At 40.9% G+C, this 24,061-nt stretch overlaps 1 protein-coding gene across 1 annotated transcript in view; it reads left to right on the plus strand.

The window, feature by feature from the left end:
- NLRP13 (NLR family pyrin domain containing 13) overlaps positions 1-21,766 on the plus strand; it is a gene marked incomplete at its 5' end in the record, with an annotated part of 30,563 nt that extends 8,797 nt beyond the window's left edge. The window contains 6 exons of the mRNA XM_082607856.1: positions 61-228; positions 1,520-1,690; positions 5,687-5,857; positions 8,718-8,888; positions 11,848-12,018; positions 21,648-21,766. Coding sequence (XP_082463982.1) covers positions 61-228; positions 1,520-1,690; positions 5,687-5,857; positions 8,718-8,888; positions 11,848-12,018; positions 21,648-21,726 — 931 coding nt within the window. The 3' untranslated portion in view covers positions 21,727-21,766. The remainder of the gene's footprint in view (positions 1-60; positions 229-1,519; positions 1,691-5,686; positions 5,858-8,717; positions 8,889-11,847; positions 12,019-21,647) is intronic.
- Positions 21,767-24,061: the final 2,295 nt, after the last annotated feature.

Raw genomic sequence — 24,061 nt, forward strand, 5'->3', positions numbered from 1 at the left:
AAAGGAAAGATGGGGAAGCAAGCTTCTCTCCAAAACTTTCTCACTGCCTCTCTTCCTCAGGTGCAAGTCGGTGTCTCCTGTGAAGATTCTGAAGGAGCTTGTCATCGTGCTTCATGGTAACCACAAGCTGACCCACCTGGATCTGAGCTCTAACAACCTAGGAATTACTGTGTCCAAGATGATTTTTAGAACTTTGAGGCACTCAGCCTTCAACCTCAAGCATCTGTGGTAAGTCTTGGCTCTTCCAGATCTGTCCCCAAGATCACACATTGGTTTGATGATTCATTGGGAGGACAGGAGTCAACACTGCAGAAAAAGAATACAGAGAAAGACTAGCAAAGAGGAAAAAAATGCATGGGTGTAGAGCAGTTGTTCTCAAATTTTAACGTATATCAGAATCACTCAAGGGGGCATGTTAAAACACAGATTCCTGGAATCCACCCCCAGGATCCAGCAGGTCTATTGAGGGGCCTGATAATTAGCATTTCTAATAGACTCTGAGGTGATGCCGGACTGTGGACCACACTTTGAGTAGCACTGACTTGAAAGGGCGTAGCCGTCTGGTCTTTGAAGGGATGAGAAACAGGGAGAAATCAGCTCTTGTTCATGGAGCAAGGGGGTCTCTAAACAAAGACCACTCTTCCCAGGAGTAACTGCCTATCCTGGGGCCTCTTTGATAGGTTGGAATCGTGTGGCCTCACCCCTACGGTTTGTCATCAGCTGTTTATGGAACTCAGCAAGAACTCAAGTCTGAAATTCCTCAGCCTGGGGGACAATGATCTCTCTAATGTTGAGCTGAAAAGACTGCAGGGGCCCACTGGGATGTCCAAGTGCCCCCTGAAGGAGATGTCGTAAGTCCTCCTGCTTTTTCAAAAATACTTCCTTTGCAAGTTTGGGTGGCAGTGTGGGGTTGGCAGTGGGACTGTGTTTTGGGAGCCTTGGGGATCCCCCTGTTGATCCCCCATCCCACTGACACAGTCTTGTCATCTTCATCCTTCTCACCATTCTCCTTAGGGCTCCATCTCAGCCAGCTTTGCCTTCACCTTGATCTTGGGCATCTTGACCATCAGCTTCTTTTGTATAACTTCCTTAGGCTTCTGCCAGCCTCCTCTAAACACAGCAGTTTTCAGCGAGGGCCAGTTTTGTCCCCACTGGGAACATTAGGCAGTGTCTGGACACACGCTTGTTTTTCGGTGTTGGGAAGGGGAGGGTGCTCCTGGCATCTAGTGGGTAATCTAGTGCTCCTGGCATTGACCAGGTGTGATCAGTATCCTACAGTGTACTGGAGGGCCCCATACAATCAAGAATGATCTGCCCTAAAGGTCAGTAGGAATGAGAATGAGAAATCTTACCTTTACCCACATTATTCTCCTCCATGAAAATTATGTTCCTTATCTAATTTAACTTTTCCATGATTTTGGGTCCCAAAGGACCCAAAGGCCCAAGGGACTGAGAGTTTGAGAAGGAGATAGGAAACCGGGCATAGCTGTGCCTCACCTTGCATCTTCATCTCCCACAGCCTGGAGAAATGCAACCTGTTGGCGGCCCACTGTCAGGACCTGGCCTTGCTTCTCATCAGCACCCAGGGAATGACTCGACTGTGCCTGGGAATTAATCAGCTCCAGGATGATGATGTGAGGCTGCTGTGTGCTTCCCTGACTCACCCCGAGTGTGTCTTAGAGAGACTGGTGTAAGTTCCTTCTCATTCGGTGTCTGGAAATGACCCTCCGTGGGGTTAGGCATTGAAGAAGACAGTGGCTCCTTCATTCGGGATCCAGTTATGTCGTTGAAAACTAACATTCATGGAGCATTTACTCAATGTGCTAGTCATTGCTCTAAACATAGATTCTGAGCAGCATCCCCAAATTTGTTGAATCAGTCTCTGGAGATTGTGACAAGAAATTCAATTCTAACAGGGACCCCAGGAAATTTTTTAAAAATATTTATTTATTTATTTGGCTGTGCCAGGTCTTAGTTGCAGCATGTGGGATCTTCACTGCAGCGTGCGGGATCTTTAGTTGTGGCATGTGGGATCTTTTTTTTTCTTTTAATTAATTTTTATTGGGGTATAGTTGCTTTACAACGTTGTGTTAGCTTCTACTGCACAGCAAAATGAATCGGCCATACATAGACATATATCCTCTCCACTTAGGACACTACAGTGCATTAAGTAGAGTTCCCTGTGCTATACAGTACGTTCCCATCAGTTGTCTATTTTATACATAGTATCAATAGTGTATAGGTGTCAATCCCAGTCTCCCAGTTCCTCCCACTCCACCCCTTCCCCCTTCATATCCATACGTTTGTTTTTTACATCTGTCTCTCTATTTCTGCTTGGCAGTTAAGGTCATCTATACCATTTTTCTAGATCTACATATACGTGTTAATATATGATATTTGTTTTTCTCTTTCTGACTTACTTCACTCTGTATGACACTCTCTAGGTCCAAAAAAACTTTATTCTAAAATTTTAGAAAGAACTATGTTATGCATTCATTTAAAGACCTCCATTATATAATCTTAATTTTCTGTCACTTAAGCTTAGCATTGCTTGCTTAAACCATTTGTTTGTTTTGTCAATCCTTTTTCTACTCTTCTCCCTACCTTAAGCTATTTCAAGTGTTTATCTTACTAGGCTCATTGAAGGGAACAACTCTTAGATATTGTAATTCTCTTGGTTTTGGTTTTATTTTTATTTCTGTTTTTTTATTGCTTTATTCATCCTACTTTCTTTACAGATTCCTTTAATTCTGATATTCTTCTTGCTTTGTGAGTCGAATGTTTCAATATTCTTCCTCCATATTCTTTCATGTTTTTTGTTTTCACAGCTTTGTATGAATAATATGCAAGATAAAGCATTCCAAACACCAACACCATAGCTCTGGAGGGGATTCAGGACATCATCTTCCCTGGGGCTTGGACGCCACCTCGGGGGCGGGTGGGTGCCAAGCGTGGTGGATCAGGCTGCCAACAGCAGGCCACGCTGGTGCCCTTGGGAGCTGGGCCCTGTGTCTCACGTGGGATCTTTTAATTGATCTTTAGTTGCGGCATGTGGGATCTTTTAGTTGCAGCATGTGGGATCTAGTTCCCTGACCAAGGATGGAACCCAGACTCCCTGCATTGGAAGCGTAGAGTCCTAGCCACTGGACCACCAGGGAAGTCCCAGGACCCCAGGAAATGATGATGCTTTAGTCAACTGATCTCTAAGCTCCTATCTCCAGATACAGAGCTGGCGCCAAGGTTGGGGGTGGTTAAGATAGACAAGCTTTTTGAGTGTGTGGAGGATGCAGTTTTAGGAGTGAGATACAAACAGCAATAGTTCAGATATGAAAAAACAAAAAGTGGAATGAGTAGACGAGATACAGTGGTGAGATTGGTTTCTCCTAAGGTCTTCTCCCACCAACCTACCTGAGGAGGTGGCACTTGAAGCAGAGACTTGAAGAAAGTCGGGGAGGAAGCCACAAGCAGAGAGAAGGGATAGGAGGGCAAAGGTTCTGAGATTCGAATGAGCTTGGAGGTGTTGTACAAGGAAACTAGTATGGCCGGAGTCCCGTGAGAGAGGGGATAACAGGAGAAGATGAAGCTGGAGAGGCAGCAAGATGCCTGAATACGCCCAGGCAGCATAGGATTTTGTGCTTTTTTTGGAGGTTTGACAGTGAGATACTCTGAAAGATCATCCAGGCTGTTCTTGAAGGATGGACTATAATGAGGGGCAAAAGTTTGAGAAGAAGCAAGTGCCTATACCCCAGGCAAGAGGATAAGAGAGAGCTGGCTTGGATGAGGTGTAGGACCTCAGGGTATATTTGATGATAGAGCCATGGGAACTTCCTGATGGGTTAGGGGTGGTTTAGGAGGGAGAGGAAGCAAGAACACCTCCAGGTGATGGGCTTAGGCTGCGGGGTGAAGGGTGGTGCCATTTTATGACATGGTGAAGACTGACTTGGGAGTGAGGAGTTTGGATTGGGACATAGAGTGGAATGCCTGTGAATTAACCATGCAGAGATGTTACCAGAGCAGGTGTATATAGGACTGTAGGACTCAAGGGGGTTGTTGGGTAGGGATGAGAGTCCACATGCAGTGGTGGATGCCAAGCTGATTACAGAGATATTTTGTTCTTTAGCTACACTCTGCTTCTCGGGGGCAGGTGTGGAATAGATGGAAAGTTGAGTGTTCCTGGGGTTGGATATCATTCAGGTGAGTATAAAAGACTGGAAAAGCCCAAGGTCCTTAGGTGCATCCAAGGTGGTGATTACGGTGAAAGGCCATGGAGTCTGAGCAAAGAAACCAGTGATTAGTACTCGCCTATCCCTAAGCCTCAAAGAACCAGAATGTTAATAGGCCATTAATACATATATAATAAGAACTAATATTATACATGTTCAATTGTTATGCTAATAATATATAATAAAATAATAATTATGCTTATACCATATACTTTAATATATTACATTTACTATGATGTATATTCATAATAATAATTTATGCCATATACTTTGTTATTTTATTGTTTTTGGCCATGCCCTGTGGCTTGCGGGATCTTAGTTTCCTGACCATGGATCAATCCCAGGCCACAGCAGTGAAAGCACCGAGTCCTAAGCACTGGACCACCAGGGGCTTCTTCCATATACTTTCATATAGTACATTTACTATGATATATATTAATATTAATAATATACAATAAGATGATACATAATATAGCCTATTATATATTATATAACTATTATATGTAATATTTATGTCATAAATATGTTATATAATAACATGTACTACCTATGTCTGCTATATAATACCTATAGATCTATTATATAATTACATAATCTAATACCTAATATATAAATAAATGTTAGATAACTATTATAATAAACCTGTAATCTGATATATAACATCTCTATTACATATCTCCTGTAACCTGTACTGCACCCTTGCCAAGTACTGTCCCATGCTCCTATAACAGACCATAGTCCCACTTCAGAACAGAGGAGGTGGAGGCTGAAGGGAATAACACAGCTCACCAAACAACACTTGGTAATGGCTGAGTGGCCTTTGAACCCACATCTGACTGGCTCCAGCACCTGGGGTTCATCCTCAGCTGCCTCAAAGCTATTTAAAATATTTTCCCTCTATTTAACATTTTTACTTAAAAATTAAAAGAAATTCTTACATTAAACTTTATTTTTTTAACACGTAGGAAGCTGCACATACTTAATGTATACAGTTTGGTGAGTTTGGGGATAAATACACACCGGTGAAACCATCACTACCATCAAGGCCATGAACATATCCATCACCTCCCAAAGTTTCTTCCCACCTCCTTTATTACTATGGTTTTTGGTGTGTGGTAACTTTTAACATAGGCTCTTACACGATTTTAAGTATACAGTGTAGTTTTGTTAGCTGTAGGCATGGTCTAGGCGGTATAGTAGATCTTCAGAAATTAGTTATCTCCCGTAACTGAAACTTTGTATCCTTTGACCATCATTCCTTTATTTTTTTAACCCAATCATGACTGACTAGCACATTCTTGGTGTGCGCATTGCACAAAACTGGACCGAGAAAGGCTATGTATGCACAGCTACCCGGCATGTCCTGGACTCGGGTCTAGGGAGACCCGTGGGTGACCTGGAGGGAGGGGCCTCGCTTTGGGCTTTTCTCCTGAGCATCTGTCTCTGCGGTTCTGACCCCACAGGCTCTGGTCCTGCCAGCTTGGTGCAGCCAGTTGTAGATATTTGTCAGACACTCTCCTCCAGAATAAGAGCTTGACACACCTGAATCTGCAGAAGAATAACCTGGGAGATGAGGGAGTGAAGTTTCTGTGTGAGGCCCTGAGTCGTCCAGATTGTAACCTGCAGAACCTGAAGTAAGTTTCATCCACTTCCCTCTGGGTTAGTGGCTGAGAGGAGAGTCATGTGGCTTGACCTGAGGTCCAGATGGGGTTTGCGTCCTGGGTGTGGTAGCCAGTCCATAGAGGGGCTGGTTTTGCTGGAGGTGGGGGCATGTGGGTAGGTATTGGTGCTGGAGGGGACAAGATGGCATGACTGTTAAAGACCAACCACAGAGGTCTTGAGGGTCGCCAAGACCACCCCACGGGTTTGGTGATTCACTGCGAGGACTCAAAGAACTCAGCATACAGTCGTATTCGCGGCTGTGATTTATTATTTATTCTGTGAAGGGAAACAGCAAAATCAGCAGAGGGGAAAAGTTGCCTGGGTTGAGGTCCAGAGGAAACCAGGTATAAGCTCCCAGGAATTCTCTCCCAGCGGAATCACCCAGGACACACAGCTTTCTCACAGCGAAGAGATGTGGCAATACACGTGCAATGCCATCCACCAGGGATGCCCATGACAGACTCGACACTCAAGACTTTGGTTGGACACTGCTTATGTGGACACCTTCTGCCCAGCACACATCAAGAGTCTAGACCTCCACGGAGAAAGCAGGTGTTCAGCATTAACCATGCTGCTTGCACAGCTTAGGCACAGTGAGTCACTCTGAGCAGAGAATCGGGGGAACCGTCCTGAAATCCACGTTCCCAGATAGCAGCCGGGGCCAGGCTAGCCTTGCCAGCAGGACTTTCTATGGACAGGGGTCAGGGATGCGAGGCTAGCTCTTTTCTATACAATGTGCTATTCCGTTTCTGATACAGAAGTCAGAAGTCTCCGTAGTTTGCCAGTCATAATGGAAGTGATTTTGTATATTTGTCACTTTTGTAATCCTTCCACAGGCCTTTGTGCATATATAAATTTTTATAAACTCAGCATTTATTAACATGAAAATGTCCATCCCAAACAGCGTATCTGAGACTATTCCACATCCATACATAACAACGTTAACCTTTTTATGACTACGTAGTAATTTGTTGAATGAGTATTCTATTTATATAAGAAGTACCCTAGTTGTTTCCAATCTTCTGGAATAGTTATAAAAGTTATGCAGTGTATCTGTGTACCTGTATCATTTGGACATATGTAAATATACTTATAGAGTAAGTTCCTAGAAATAGAATGGCTGGATCAAAGGGTATCTGCAATCAAAAAATTTTTAATTTATTTTTTTTTGTTGGGCCATTCTTAAAAATTTTATTGGAGTACAGTTAATTTACAATGTTGTGTTAGTTTCAGGTGTACAGCAAAGTGAATCAGCTATACATATATTCACTCGTTTTTGATTCTTTTCCCATATAGATCATTACAGAGTATTGAGCAGAGTTCCCTGTGCTATACAGGAGGTTCTCATTAGTTATCTGTGTTATGTACAGTAGTGTGTGTGTGTCAATCCCAGTCTCCCAATTTATCCCTCCCCTCCTTTCCCCCTGGTAAACATAAGTTTGTTTTCCATATCTGTGACTATTTCAGTTTTGTAAATAAGTTCATTTATACCATTTTTTAGTATTCCATCTATAAGCGATATCATATATTTGTCTTTCTCCATCTGACTTACTTCCCTCAGCATGACAATCAAAATTCACACACACTGCCACATTGTCCTTCCCTATATTACACTGCCACCAGCCAAGAGCACCTGTTATCCACACCTTCACATACAGTGTTCCCAAACCTCCTTGATCTTTGTCAGTTTGAAAGGTAGAAAAATGATGGCTCAACCTATTTTTATTCTCCCATGGAAATACTGAAACTTAGGCAAAAGTAGACAGAGTAGTATTTAATCTACTCCATTACCCGACTTCAACAAGTATTGATTCGCAGCCAATCTCCTTTCATCTAAACCCCCAAGCTTATTTTGGGTCCAGGCCCAAGGGTCATATACTTTCCTTGGTAAACTCAAAGTCCTTGTATATTTGCATCCTGTGAATAAGAATGGACTTGAGCAGCTTTCAAATGTTGAAAACCATTTGTGTAAACTTCCAAATGAAAAACCTTTTGATAAAACTTGACTATTTTTTTCCTATTGGGTTTTTGGGTTTCTTTTCCTACTGACTTGTAGGCATTCTTCGGTAGGGAAATGGAGACCTTTGGGGTATAATTTACACAGGTTGTTTATCTTGCTGGCAGTCCCCTTAGGCCTGGCTCTTGAGAGTTTTAACCATGTGGACATTTTTCATGAAGCCAAACTTTTCCTTTTATGTCTTAAGGATTTTTGCGTTATGTACACCTCCTACTTAAGGTGGCATTCTTTAGTTATTTCATGTCTCTCTCCTCCCCTTCTGTGTATCTTAGTTTCTCTCTGTGTCTCTGTTCTCTTTCATCTCTGTGTCTCTCCCTTTCCACTTGCCCATCCTTTAATTCTCTCTTTCTCTCTCCAAGTGTTTACCTGGATTACTCAGCTTGAACTTATTTGGTATAATAATTCATTCTCAGGAATTTAGATCTGCCCTTAAGTGAGAGTCCTGCTGTCGTTTTCAGCTCAAATGTTGAGCTCAAAGGTGGAAAAACGTGTTCTCTGTTAGCAAAAGAGTCTGGGTGCTCTGGTGGTCAGTGTCCCAGAGAGAGGCCCTTCACATAGACAAGCCTGTTGATGGCCTGGGGAGGGAGGGAGAGGGCTCCATGGCTGTTCCTTCTACTTTCTTCTTTTCACAGGTAAATAGATCACCCAGGGGTTCAGACCTCCTAACCAGCACCCTCCTCTTTCTAGGGCTCGGGAGAAGAAGTCTGGTTTTGGCATCTTTCTTCCTTAGAAGAAAGTGAGGTGGGCTGAAATATACGGAGACTAAGGATTCAAGGATTACTTTTCCCTCTTTCGTATGTTTTTTTATTTTGCAGCTTGTCAGATTGTTCTTTCACGGTGGAGGGCTGTCGGGAGCTTACTCACGCCCTCAAGTACAATCGTAATGTGAAAATTCTGGATGTTGGGAAAAATAATGTCCAGGATGATGGGGTGAGAGAGCTGTGCAGGATTCTGAAACGTCCAAGTTGTGCACTGGAGACGCTTGGGTGAGTCGCTACTTTTCTTTTTTTGTTGTTGTTGGTTACTTTTTATTCTGGTAATATATTGAATTTACAGAAAAGGTGCAAAAGTGATACAAAGAATTACCCTTAACCTTTTAACTAGAGTCAGCGATAGTTTACATTCTGCCTGAAAGATTTATTCTATAATCTCTCATCTCTCTCATCTATCTGTATCTATCTCTGTCTCTCTATCATCTATGTATACATCTCTTATCTATGGATATATGTTACAATACCTATCTACCTACCTACCTATCATTATTTATCTATTATCTATCTATAGCAAGAGTCAATGTTTTCCTTTTTGTGGGAAGTCCCCTGTCTCTACTCTTGGGCTGGGGAGGGAATAATAAATGGTTCCTTGTTGGTGGGGCGGGGGGTTGGTTAAGAAGGTGGGAAATGATGGGCATGTTCTCCTTTTAAGAATATCTTCTGCTTGACAATAAGCTCCAAGTTTAGAGAAAGTGTTTAACTCTTATTAGCCCCATCCTTGATCTATTGTAAATATTATTTCTTTTAATCAGTACATTTTGGAGAGTAGGTCCCAGGGAGGGGGGACAGTGTTACATGTTTTCTACCCTGTGAATCTTTCCTATCTAAGGGGAAGACTGATTTTTAACCACAATGTGATGCATTTGCTCAGCAAACTAAGGTGGCTTAGCCTCAAGTAATAGGACGTTTGGTGAAACGTGGCTCACATGATAGCAATTTTTCACATAGGCAATGGCTGCTTGTTCTCACAAACTGCCTAGGTGCTTGGGGAAAACTGTGCTGAGGAGCTTAGGCCTTGAGGCTTGAAACTTGAGTTCTTGCCCCTGAAAAGAATGGGGTGAAGCTCTTGGCAAAGGGTGACAGCGTGTACAAGGGCTCAGAGGTGGATTTTGCAGGGAAGTTTAATAACATGTGGTTGGAACCGAGTGATAGGTGTAGGGAAAGGGGATAAGACTATGTAGGAAAAAATTCTGTAGGGCCAGGTATCGCTTGAATGCTTACTGTGTGCTTGGAAACGGGAAGCACATTACAATCATCACTTCATACTCCAGCATGGAGGCATGAGGAGGTTGCTACTTTTATACCCATTTTACTGAGGAGGAAACTGAGTCAAGGAGCTCATTTAGCTAATTTAAGATGGGGACAGGGACCTAGTCCAAAAGCCAATTCCTTTTTCTTCCAGCTTTATTGAGATATAATGGATACATAACATTGTGTATGTTTAAGGTGTACAACCTTCGGATTTGATACATTTATCTATTGCAAAATGATGGCCACCCTATGTTAGGTAACACCTCCATCCCATCACAGAGTTGCCCTTTCTTTTTGGTCATGAGAACACTTAAGATTTATGCTCTTAATAACTATCAAGTATATAAAACAGTATATTAACTATAGTCACCATGCTGTACATTTGATCCCCAGAATTTATTCATCTTACAACTGGAAGTTTGTACCTTTGGACCAATATCTCCCCCTTTCCACCTTTCCCTCATCCCTGGAAACCACCATTCTACTCTGTTTCTTTGAGTTTGGCTTTTTTAGATTCCACATATAAGTGATATCGTACAGTAATTGTCTTCATCTGTGGAAAGCCTGCTATTTGTGACATGGATGTAATTTGAGGGCATTATGCTAATTGAAATAAGTCAGAGGCCATTTGTTTTTCACCACATTTCTATCCTTCAAGAAGCATCTTCAGGTGCAATATTCTTTATCAATATTCTTTAGCCACAAGATTTATACAAGTCAATAGGGTCATAGTTATGCTTTTAAAATAATGAGGTCTGGTTTTAAGCCCTCTGTCTATCTAAGCTCTCCTCCCCAGAGGCAGAAAACAGTAAAACATCTGCCAAAAGTTACTGCACTGTCTTCAAGGATGAATTCTTTCCTGATACTTGGTTCACTTCCATCCAGCCTCATTCTCCAGTGTTGTAGCCTTAAAGCACCTCCCTGCAGGTCCCATATTTGTGTACACTGGGTTCCATCTTTACCATCTAGACCAGGGTTTCTCAATCTCAGCACTACTGATATTTTGGGCTGTGTAATCCTTGGTGGTGGCAGGCTGTCCTGTGCACTGTAGGATGATGAGCTGCATCCCTGGCCTCTACCCACCAGATGCCATTAGCACCTCCCCAGTCTTAAGACATCACCAAATTTCTGTGGGGAAAAATCACTCCTGATTGAGAAACACTGGCCTAGAAGACTGAAGGAACACTATTAAAGGAATACGATCAAGGTCAATGATATATAATATAGCGGTAAAAGCCCTGCTCGGGGTGTTAGACCTGAGAGGTTGGTGCACACCTGTTTGACACTGGAGCCCGTGTTTTTCTCATCATGCTCTTCCTGTCCAACAAATGGTACCTTTATCCTGAAGCACCCCTGGAATCTACTCAACCTCTTCCAACCTATGGAAACACATCCCTTCTCTCTACTCTTTGCACATCAAATTTTGCATGAATAGCCACAGACCACATTTCTTTATAGACTTAGATGGAAATTTCCACTGTGTTAAACTGATGTAATACATTTTGTCACTTTTGTTTTTGTATTCCTAGTAGCTAGCCAACTATATTTTTAGATTTTTGTATCGTTAAATTTAGAAATAAGATGGAAGAAGTGTAGTGTAGGGGTAGTAATGCTATTTTAGTCCCTTCCAGGGCCTTTTAAATGAACTCATCCACTTTAGACTAAAATTGTTTCTTTCACGTTTGGGCAGGCTAAACTTCAGTTTCCTCATCTGTCAGATGGGGTTTAAGATGTCCTCTACCTTTTAGAGGATTGGTATATGGATTAAATGAGTTACGTGTCAGCACTTGGAAACGTGTCTGGTGTGTGTTAGCCAGTCTGGTTCAGTAGTCTATTCCCCCTAAATCTTGAATCACTTCTTATTTCTAATTTCTCAGTCTTGGGGGACCACCTTTCACGCTTCTGTCCCACTCACCCCTAGGTTGGAGAAATGCAATCTGACACCTGATTGCTGCTGGCCTCTGTCCTCAGTTCTCGGAAGCAGTAAAAGCCTGGCTAATCTGAACCTTCTAGGGAATGACCTGGGGCCAGAGGGAGTCAACACGCTGTGGACGTCCTTGAAAAAATCGACGTGCAAACTACGGAAACTCGGGTAATCCCTGCTGACATGGGGAAGCAGCTGCCGAGATGGGGATGGATGGGATGATGTTCTAAAGTGAGCATGCAGGTTATCCTGTGTTCAATTTCCTAGGGCGATGATGGCCAACAGAACTCTCGGTAACGAAGCAGGTGGTCTGTATCTGCCTTGTCCAATAGAGTAGCCGCTAGCCACGTGCAGGTACTTGAAACGTGCTTCGTGTGATGGAGGAACTGACTTTTTAACTTTATTTAGGTTGAATTAACTTAAATAACCACATGTGGCTACTGACTACCCTATTGGATGGCGTGGTCCTATAGACGTTTGTGTATTTTGGCAGTGAGTCCCCTCAATTTTCTCATTTTAGTACCTACTCTGTTTCACTCAACAGACATTCACTCAGCAAATTCCTTTTCAGGGCTGACTATGCGCCCTGTAGTCAGTGGGAAACAAATGGTCATGAGCCTTGTCCTCAGGGGTGTGGATTCCTCTTAGGGAGATGGCAAATCTGAGACATATAAAAGCAGTGTTAGTTGCCATTAATGCTGTGAAGGAAACTCCAGGTTGTGGTATAGAAAACAAGGGTGATCAGGGTAATAAGGGAAGTCTCGTCTCTGATGGTGTCATTGATCTTGAGTCCCAACGAGGCTGAGAGGGAGGAATCCATGTGTCAGGAGGCAAACGTGAACAGTGACTGGAGATGAGGGATAGTGCGTTCTAAGGAAGTTGCAGTAGCATGTGCAAAGGCTCTGGGGTTGGACCAAGCTTTGTGTTACCCTTGGAGGTGTTGAAAGAAGAGCATTACTCTCCACCTGATTGAGTATTCTGGAGATGAGATCAGAAAGGTAAGCAGTGGTTTTATTTATTTATTTATTTTGAGAAAGACATTAAACTAAGCACATTTTAGCAGAAATCCTCTTGGATACCAAGGAACCTTGCCTACTTTGGGAAGTTGGTCAAAATCTGTACATTGAGGATTTTATATTACTAAATTCACGCCTAGGTCATACATTTAAAAAAATTGAAGTACGGTTGATTTCCAATGTTGTGTTAGTTTCAGGTGTAAAGCACAGTGATTCACTTTTACATTACTGTATCTACATCTATTCTTTTTCAGATTCTTTTCCCTTAAAAGTTATTACAAAATATTTAGTATAGTTCTCTATGCTATACAATAGGTCCTTGTTGTTTATTTTACATATAGTAGTGTATATATGTTAATCCCAAGCTCCTAATTTATCCCTACCAGTTTGGTAACTGTAAAGTTGATTTTCTACCTCTGTGGGTCTATTTCTGTTTTGTAGATACAAGTTCATTTGTGTGTGTGAGTGTGTATACACACATATATGTGTATATATATATTTTTTTCTTAAGATTCCACATATAAGTGATATATTTGTCTGACTTACTTCACTTAATATGATAATCTCTAAGTCCATCCATGTTGCTGCAAATGCATTATTTCATTCTTTTTTATGGCTGAGTAATATTCCATTGTGTATATGTGCCACATCTTCTTTATCCATTCATCTGTTGATGGACATTTAGGTTGCTTCCATGTCTTGGTTATTGTAAATAGTGCTGCTATGAACATAGGGGTGCATGTGTCTTTTTGAATTAGATTTTTCTCTGGATATATGCCCAGGAGTAGGATTGCAGGATCAGATGGTAACTTTAGTTTTTTAAAAGAACCTTCATACTGTTCTCCATAGTGGCTGCACCAATTTTTTTAAACATCTTTATTGGAGTATAATTGCTTTACAATGGTGTGTTAGTTTCTGCTTTATAACAAAGTGAATCAGTTATACATATACATATGTTCCCATATCTCTTCCCTCTTGCGTCTCCCTCCCTCCCACCCTCACTATCCCACTCCTCTAGGTGGGCACAATTTTAAGTCATGCATTTTTAAAAGTTCTGGGATGGTGACCACCATGGATGGACAAGCCACCCCTTGCTAATTGTGTGTGTGTGTGTGTGTGTGTGTGTGTGTGTGAGATTCAAGTTGTAGAGAGGACTTCTTACTGGGTAACCAGACTCTAACCTCTTCTCAAAGAAGAACGTGTGAAGACTTTGTCAAAAGTCTGTTAAACATATATTAATAATACAGATGAGAGGAATCAGATTTATATACAGTGATGATGACCTGAGTTACCCTGTCCTATGTTTATTTCATCATCTTTCCTGGGGACTTCCCATCTTTTTTCTTTTGTGGTTTTGTCTTTCTCTGGAGGGGTTCTTGTGCCTTCAGATAGCCTTCCCAATCTCTCTGGGTGAAGTTGGAGGTAGAGATATACAATACGAGGGTAAACAAAAGGTAGCTTTTCTATGGGACCCCTATTTTATCATCCCATTCCATCATCATCTCTTCTCCTTCTATCTCTCTATTTTTTGCAGGCTCGAAAAAGACTTGTACTCTATAGTGAGAGCAGAGTTGGAGAAATTACAGGAGAAGGGGTCCTTTTTGAGAATCAAGTCTCAGTGGGATTTTAATGACCCTGAAGACAGATGGTGGTGGTGATCCAATGATGATATGCCACAGCTTTACCATGGAACATCCTTGGAGTACAACCACCAGGAGTTCCTGACCCATATGTTGCTTGGGAATTACTGTTCTTGGGGACAAATGGGCCATTGCTTCTAGAATGCTGGTTCAGTTTGTAACAGGCAGCATCTTAAGTACCCAGTCTCCAGAATCCTAACCTAATACTATATTTGGCCCAAGATCCTACAGTGGCTCTACCTTAAATTTTTTTTTCCCTTGGTATAATGATTTTTCATTTTGGGGGCTGTTAAGAGGATTCAATAAAACAAAGCATATAGAAATGTCTTGAGTAAGCCAAGAGCTTTATTTCTCATGGATTGAGAGGTGGGATAGATGTAATTATAATTCCATAATTATATTGTGATGAAATAAACCCGATGGACATCTAGACTGAGTCTTAATATGCAAATAGACCCAATTTTGGCCTTTGCATCTACCTTTGAATGATCCTTGGCTGTGTTATATCTAAAACGTAATTCAGTGACCTGAAAATATTGAGGCACATGGATCCCACACAGGATATGATGTGAAATCGATGATGTCATGCATGAAATGTGTATGAAAAATAGGAACTTATCAGATGGTCCTTTTCTCTCCCTTGCCCTAACACCAAGATGCTTTCTTATCCTATTATTCGACAAGCAAAATCTACCAGAAGTAATCTCAGGGCCCAGTTGGATACTTTATTTTGAATTTCATAGTTTATTAAAACACCTTCATAGTGTCTGAATCCTCAAAACCCTATAGGTAGAGACATCCATACTTTACTGATTTAAACACAAAGATACTGAGAATGATTTGTAACAGATAACAGAGAAAGTGAGTCAAATAATTGAGCTTTTGAAAAAATATTAATTATTTTTGGCTGCATTGGATCTTCATTGCTGCGCGCGGTTGTGGCGAGACGGGCTACTCTTCGTTGTTGTGTACAGGCTTCTCCTTGCGGTGGCTTCTCTTGTTGCAGAGCACGGGCTCTAGGCACGGGGGCTTTGGTAGTTGTGCCTAGTGGGCTCAGTAGTTGTGGCTCACAGGCTCGGTAGTTGTGGTGCACGGGCTTGGTTGCCCCACGGCATGTGGGATCTTCCTGGACTAGGGTTCAAACACCTTGTCCCCTGCATTGGCAGGCGGATTCTTAACCACTCCACCACCAGGGAAGTCCCATGATGGCCATTCTGACCAGTGCAAGGTGGTACCTCATTGTAGTTTTGATTTGCATTTCTCTAATAATTAGCGATGTTGAGCATCTCTTCATGTGCCTCTTGGCCATTTCTATGTCTTCTTTGGAGAAATGTCTGTTAAGGTCTTCTGCCCGTTTTTTGATTGGGTTGTTTGTTTTTTGTTATTGAGTTATATGAACTGTTTGTATATTTTGGAAATTAAGTCCTTGTCGGTCTCATCATCTGCAAAAAATTTGTCCCAGTCTGTAGCTTGTCTTTTTTATGGTTTCCTTTGCTGTACAAAAGCTTGTAAGTTTGATTAAGTCCTGTTTGTTTATTTTTGCTTTTATTTCTATCACCTTGGGAGGCTGACCTAGGAAAACATTGGTATGATTTATGTCAGAGAATGTTTTGCCTATGTTCTCTTCTAAAAGTTTATGGTGTCACATCTTATATTAAAGCCATTTTGAGTTAATTTTGTGCATGGTGTGAGGGTGTGTTCTAACTTCATCACTTTACATGAGGCTGTCCAGCTTTCCCAACACCACTTGCTGAAGAGACTGTCTTTTTCCCATTGTATATTCTTGCCTCCTTTGTCGAAGATTAATTGGCTATATGTGTGTGGCTTTATTTCTGGGCTCTCTATTCTATTGATCCATATTCTGTTTTTGTGCCAATGCTATGCTGTTTTGATTACTGTAACTTTGTAGTATAGTCTGAAGTGTGGGAGGGTTGAAACATTATTTCTGATAATCTGACAAACTATCCATTTGTTAATCCTAAATCTAAGACTATCCCCAAATTCATTGTTTCTTAAAAAAAAACAGCAGTATTTTTGTTAGTGCTGGATCCATAAATTCTTGATTACTATTTTCATAATATTTTAGGAATTTTGTTATTCTAGAGTTCCTGAATTTGTCATGAAATTACTTGAATTATATCAAAATAAAACAACATTTTTAGAATAGTCAAGGGTTTTCAAAGCCACATCACAGTAATGCCAAGGTGACTTTTTGGGGCTTGGAGAATCAATAGTAGTTCTACCCCACATGGAGGGGGAGTGGTGACTCAGGAAAAGAGGTGATGGGATTAAAGAAATTTGCATGACCCTTTACTGCTGAATTGCTTCTCCAGGCTCACCTCAGGTTATGCATTCCATGACTCAAGAAGGAGCAAATAGCTTGTGACCAATTGTATACTAATTTCAAGTCCATGATTATGGGGAAGGTGATAGCAGAATTGTTCATCTCTTCAACTTCACTCACTTACCCTTTCACCTCTCTTTTACCCACCGTCCCTATGTTTCACGCTCCATTTCCTCCACTCACCCACTACTTTGCTATCTTGAAAGCTTGGGTAGATGTGGCCAGGACTAGGGTGCATCTAGGAAAAAGGATTAGTATATAGTTCAGGGTCGAAGAAAGAGATGGAATCCCCTTTGTGCAAAAGAAACAAGAGTGATGGAGGAGCCATGGTTGAGAAAAGGTTCCCTTATAGTTGAATCTGGCAAGATAAAGAGCTTCTATGGAATGGAACCCCTCATAATGGATTTTGATCATGGCATCACTGCTTCTTAGCTAGGTAGCAGTGATTTACACCCTTTAAACCAATTTTCTGTTTACAAAATGGGTCTGATAGCACCAACACAAGATGTTGCAGAAATTCTACAAAATGTGTGAATGGTAAACAGGTGGAAAATGTCACTCTTAAGTTAATAATTCTCTTCAAATCTGCCATCTCTCAAGATTCTAAGCTTGTAAGTTAGGTGTTTTATAGTTCAATACTTTTTTATTGGAGTATAGTTGCCTTACAATATTGTTAGTTTCTACTGTACAGCAAAGTGAATCAGCTATACATATACATATATCCCCTCTTTTATGGATTTCCTTCCCACTTAGGTCACCACAGAGCACTGAGTAGAGTTCCCTGTGCTCTACAGTAGGTTCTCATTAGTTCTCTATTTTATACATAGTATCAATAGTGTATATGTGTCAATCCCAATCTCTCAATTCATCCCACCCCCCCCCACCCCTGCATAGCTCAATACTTTATCAGAACATCCTTCTCCTTTTTTACTGACCTCTACTTTTGAGGGAAAGAGACCCATTTAGGGGAAACAGTTATCGTGCTTCTTTGGGTGTGGAAATGGACACCTCATTAACATAATTAAGGTATAGCTATGGGAATAAGTTCTTTGGTTTTTCAAGCTGCTTTTATATCCTATAACAATCCATAAAAACTCTGGCAGTATATCTTCTGTCTTCTTAGTTTCACAGATGAGAGAGTAAGAAATTTTCCCAATCTTTTTCTCTTGGGATTTTTTTTTTGGTAGTAAAATAGACATAATAAAATTTTACCATACATTACAAAGTATATAGTTCTGTAGGATTAAGTACATTCACACTGTTGTGCAACCATCACCACCATCCATCTCCAGAACTTTTATCTTCCCATTAAACAATAACTCCCCATTTTCACCTCCCTCCCCAGAATCTGGTAACCACCATTCTGCTTTTTTTCTGAATTTGACTAATCCAGATAGCTCATAGAAGTGGAATCCCACAATATTTGTCCTTTTGTGATGGGCGTACTTCACTGAGCATAATGTCTTCAAGGTTCATCCATATTGAAGCATGTTTTAGAATTTCCTTGCTTTTTTTTAACATCTTTATTGGAGTATAATTGCTTTACAATTTTGTGTTAGTTTCTGCTTTATAACAAAGTTAATCAGTTATACATAGACATATGTCCCCATATCTCTTCCCTCTTGCATCTCCCTCCCTCCCACCCTCCCTATCCCACCCCTCTAGGTGGTCACAAAGCACCGAGCTGATCTCCCTGTGCTATGTGGCTGCTTCCCACTAGCTATCTATTTTACATTTGGTACTGTATATATGTCCATGCCACTCTCTCACTTTGTCCCAGCTTACCCTTCCCCCTCCCCGTATCCTCAAGTCCATTCTCTAGTAGGTCTGTGTCTTTATTCCCATCTTGCCCCTAGGTTCTTCATGACCATTTTCTTTCTTTTTTTTTTTTAGGTTCCATATACATGTGTTAGCTGACGGTATTTGTTTTTCTCTTTCTGACTTACTTCACTCTGTATGACAGACTCTAAGTCCATCCACCTCACTACAAATAACTCAGTTTCATTTATTTTTATGGCTGAGTAATATTCCATTGTATATATATGCCACATCTTCTTTATCCATTCATCTGTTGATGGACACTTAGGTTGCTTCCATGTCCTGGCTATTGTAAATAGAGCTGCAATGAACATTTTGGTACAAGACTCTTTTTGAATTATGGTTTTCTCAGGGTATATGCCCAGTAGTGGGATTGCTGGGTAAACAAGATGAAAAGACAACCCTCAGAATGGGAGAAAATATTTGCAAATGAAGCAACTGACAAATGATTAATCTCCAAAATTTACAAACAGCTCATGCAGCTCAATATCACAAAAACAAACAACCTAATCCAAAAATGAGCAGGAGACCTAAATAGACATTTCTCCAAAGAAGATATACAGATTGCCAAGAAACACATGAAAGAATGCTCAACATCATTAATCATTAGAGAAATGCAAATCAAAACTACAATGAGATATCATCTCACACTGGTCAGAATGGCCATCATCAAAAACTCTACAAACAGTAAATGCTGGAGAGGGTGTGGAGAAAAGGGAACCCTCCTGCACTGTTGGTGGGAATGTAAATTGATACAGCCACTGTGGAGAACAGTATCGAGGTTCCTTAAAAAACTAAAAATAGAACTACCATATGACCTAGAATTTCCTTGCTTTTTAAGGCTGACTAATATTTCATAGTATGGATAGACCATGTTTTGTTCATCCATTCCTCTGCCAGTGGACACTTGGGTTGCTGACTTTCCCAACCTTAACTCCTAAATTGATGGCATGGGAGTTCAGGAGTGAAATACTTCCATCCTTAAACTTTCCTTCTAGCTACCACCCCCAGGAAATCTTCATTTGGAGGAAGAGGAAGAAGAGTAGAGCCCTAGAAGTCATAAGGTCTGGTGCGAAGAGGAGAATCAAGGTGGAGTTTGTGGGGAAGAGTGGGAGATGCAGTGAGTCATGCAGAGAGGTAATACTAGCAAGTCCAGAGAAATGACCCAAAACTTGGACATCGAGGCGAAAGAGAAATACTAGATGTTCACCTGGGGACAGTGCCAGGATTGCAGCTTTTGTTGATGGAGTGATTTTACAACTCTGCAGGGGCTAACTTGGAGAGTCTTGTCTGCAATTTATACACTACTCTTTTAAATTTTAAGCTTATTTTTTCCCACTTGTTCCACCGAAGAAGCACAACTCATGAGATAGAATCAGAAAACATCGTTTTAGCTGGCTGTTCAAATTTACTCTTGGATGCAAAATCTTTTCCCACACCCGGATAAATACTTCCCCTGGGCCATTTTTTTTGGTCACTTAGTTGACAGTTTCAGTACCAATAATGTCAAAATCTAGTCCTATGCCACAGTCAACTCAAAACTCAGTTTAAACTTTAGGTTCTCCCGAACTGTGAGATGGGAGCCTTGTATCCTGAGAGGGATGGCCTGGGAGGAAGGAAAGGTCCAGGAGCAGGAATCATCAATCACTACTTGATTGACGCAGTGATAGATTCAACATCAGCATTACTAGATTTGGACGTTTAAAGCCGGATTTCTTGGGATCAGCAGAGCCTTCCCATCAATAGGGAAACTCCCATTTGAAGGTTTACTGATGAAGACAAACATATCTTTTGTTCAGCTGGTGGTTTATTCCTTTTTCAACCCCTACGTATTCATTGATACCAGCAGCTTAACTCACTGATATTTGTTATATTGATTTTACACATTGTGTACTATTGTCTTATTATGTTAGTTTAGCTTGCATACATGTGCATTCCTCACTTAACCCACCTCTCTTGTTATACTTTTCTCCTATTGGTTGCCTTTGTAACTGCATATGCTACATTTACATTTCTAGGTAGCTACTATAAATACTCAGACTATTGTACAAAAAGATTTGCAAGTCTGTACATTGTAGTGATGTTTAATATTAGAAACCACCTAAATGCCTAACGACAGAGGAATAGATAGTTCAGGGAATTCCCTGGCGGTTCAGTGGTTAAGATTCTGTGTTCTCACTGTCGAGGGGCCTAGGTTCAATCCCTGGTCAGAGAACTAAAATCCCACAAGCCAAACGGCACAGCAAAAAAAAAAAAAAAAAAAGGAATAGATAGTTCAAATGAAGTGTGTGTGTGCGTGCATGCGTGCGTGTGCATATATATATGTGCACACACAGATGCTCTATGAGATTAAAAAACAAGGTTTATGTCTATATAATATATATAGGTATAGATAGACATAGATGCATTTATATCTGGTTTAAATACTTATATTACACCTGTTTTATGTATGTATATATACATAAACACATATATCTTTGTTTTTTAATTTGACACACAGAATGGCATTGTATATATGTATTTCATTGTATATACGTACTTTCTCTGTTAGTCTATCCATGTAAATACATATACACACATATATGTCTATATACATACACGTGTATGTATCACACCAAATGCATTGTTTTGCAAGTACTTTCCATGTTGGTTATATATATTTTTTCGATCTCTGTTATATATATATATTTATGTATATCAACATAGACTAACAATGAAAAAACTTGCAGAATAATGCATTTAGCGTGGTATCTTATGTAATTTTAAATAAACCCACAATGCTACATTGTTGATGGATGCATTCAAGTATTTGGAAGTATAGGAATGGTATTGAATGAACAGTATTGAATGGTATGCATTAATCCCATGATAGGGTCATTTGTGGTCATCTCAGACCACAGGCATTTTCTACTATGTTAACTTCAAATAAATTGATGCTACTGTGTAGTTGGCTTCTCTGATTCCATCTTTATTTTCTAGATCCCACAATTCCTTGGTCCTGGAGATTCTAAGACTGACCCTGCTGGAAATGCAAGATGGCAGAATCAGATTCTACTGACTTTGACTTGCTGTGGCATCTAGAGGAGCTTAATTAAAAGGAATTTATGAGTTTGAAGAATCACCTTGGACAAGAGTGTCTGGAGATAGGACTGCCAGAGATCCCAAGTTTTGATCTAAGGACAGCCAAAGAAGATCTGGTTAACCTCTTGACAACCTCTAATGAGGCACAGCACATCTGGAATATGATGTTCAGCATCTTCTATCCATCGTAAAGATCTCTGTGAGATCAATGCCAGATGAAACCGTGAGTCGTGGGTAGGGAGGGGGACAGTTTCTAGGAAGCCTTATGGTTTTGACAAACTAAGAGCCTTCAGATCTGGAAGCCATAAGAAGACCAGTGATAGACTAGATGTGAGTCTTGTCCTGTCTTGTGACTTTCTGATTCTACCCAATTTTCTTCCATCCTTCTCTTAGGAAAGCAGCCAGCCAAAGGATTAGACCCAGCCAAAGAAAGTGCTCAAGCTAATGTAGATTCCAAGCATGACACTTTGCCATAGAACTGTAAGATCTGGCCAGAGAAATCTGTGGACGTGTGTGCAAAGATTATGGAGAATTAATATACTAAGTACTCTGCCAAGTATATCATGTTCATTGGCTCATTAAGATGATCACCAAACATCTCTGAGATAGATGTAATTACTCCAACTGAAAGAAATGTAGTATCTGAGACGTTAAGAGAAATTACCAAGATCATGGGTCTAGTCCAAAGTCTCTTAGGTAGCAGAGCGAAGACGCTAAGCCAAATGTAGCCAAGTCTAAATGCTGGGATCTTTTCTCATATCTTTTCCATCCCTTGTATGTTCTCCATCCATCTAGAAAGACTCAAATATGTACAGGGACCATCAAGCCAGGAAATACAAATGTGCAAAGTAGTTGCCAGTTGTAGACAAAATGTGTATTGAGGTTCATTACTATTCCTCAGCTCATGTTACCTTCCAGACAGTTACAACTTGTCTTATGGGAAAAAGATATCAGTTTGTCTCCAGTCCTAGCCAAAAATAGATTATTGGGTATCCCTATTAAACTGTTGCTGACTTTTTTATGTTAATGAGGTCCCAGTGTTTCCAGATCTTCTGATGGGAGAAGAGAAGTCCGGGATCTGGAATGTTTGTATCTTTCAACTCTTAACTGTTGAAAAATATTTCAAATGAAAAGAACATGGCCTATAATTCAAGGAAAACCATCTTATGGGACAGGTCTTGGTTTAGTGATGCTTGCTTTAAACCTCTGGCATGAAATGAGAGGGTACTGGGGTGGGCGTGTGTGTGTGTGTCTGTGTATGTCTGTGTGTGTCTGTGTCTGTGGCTATGCAGTAGGACTTGGTAGGCGATAGAGAAACTTGGCTAGGACGTCCCACACACCCACCTTTTTTGAAAGCTGAAAATTGCTTTTTGGGGGGTTATAATTAACATACAATATTATGTTAGTTTCAGGTGTATGATGTAGTGATTCGATATTTTTATACATTATAAAACAATCACCACAATAAGTCCAGTTACTATCCATCACCATTCAAAGTTGTTACAATATTATTGACTATATTCCTTATGTGTACATTACATCCCTCTGACTTATTTATTGTATAGCTGGAGGTTTGTACCTCTTAATCTATTTAACCTGTTGTGTTCAACCCTCCCAGCCCCCTCCCCTCTATGTACCAGTTTGTTTTCTGTATCTATCTGCTTTTCAAATCTGCTCCCTGAAGATGTGTTTATAGTCAGAAAATATAAATCTAATAAATAGCAAAGCATATAAAGAGAATACAAAAAATTAGAAAAAGTCACCTGAAATTATCCTACCCTGAGCTATATCCAGTAGCTTATAATAGCCATATCCTTCAGGAATAGCCATATCCTTCAGCTGTATCCTTTCTTTTTTTTTTTTTTTTTTTTTGCGATATGCGGGCCTCTCACTGTTGTGGCCTCTCCCGTTGCGGAGCACAGGCTCCAGACGCGCAGGCCCAGCGGCCATGGCTCACGGGCCCAGCCGCTCCGCGGCATGTGGGATCCTCCCGGACGGGGGCACGAACCCGTGTCCCCTGCATCGGCAGGCGGACTCTCAACCACTGCGCCACCAGGGAAGCCCCCTTTCTTTTTTTAAAAATTTATTTTTATTTATTTATTTTGGCTGCTTTGGGTCTTCGTTGCTGTGCACGGGCTTTCTCTAGTTGTGAGCGGGAGCAACTGTTCGTTGCAGTGTGCGGGCTTCTCATTGCGGTGCTTCTCTTGTTACGGAGCATGGGCTCTAGGCACATGGGCTTCCCTAGCTGTGGAACGTGGGCTCAGTAGTTGTGGTGCACAGGCTCTAGAGCACAGGCTCAGTAGTTGCGGTGC

Source organism: Mesoplodon mirus, assembly GCF_964341445.2.
Source record: "Mesoplodon mirus genome assembly, chromosome: 19".
NCBI lineage: Eukaryota > Metazoa > Chordata > Mammalia > Artiodactyla > Ziphiidae > Mesoplodon > Mesoplodon mirus.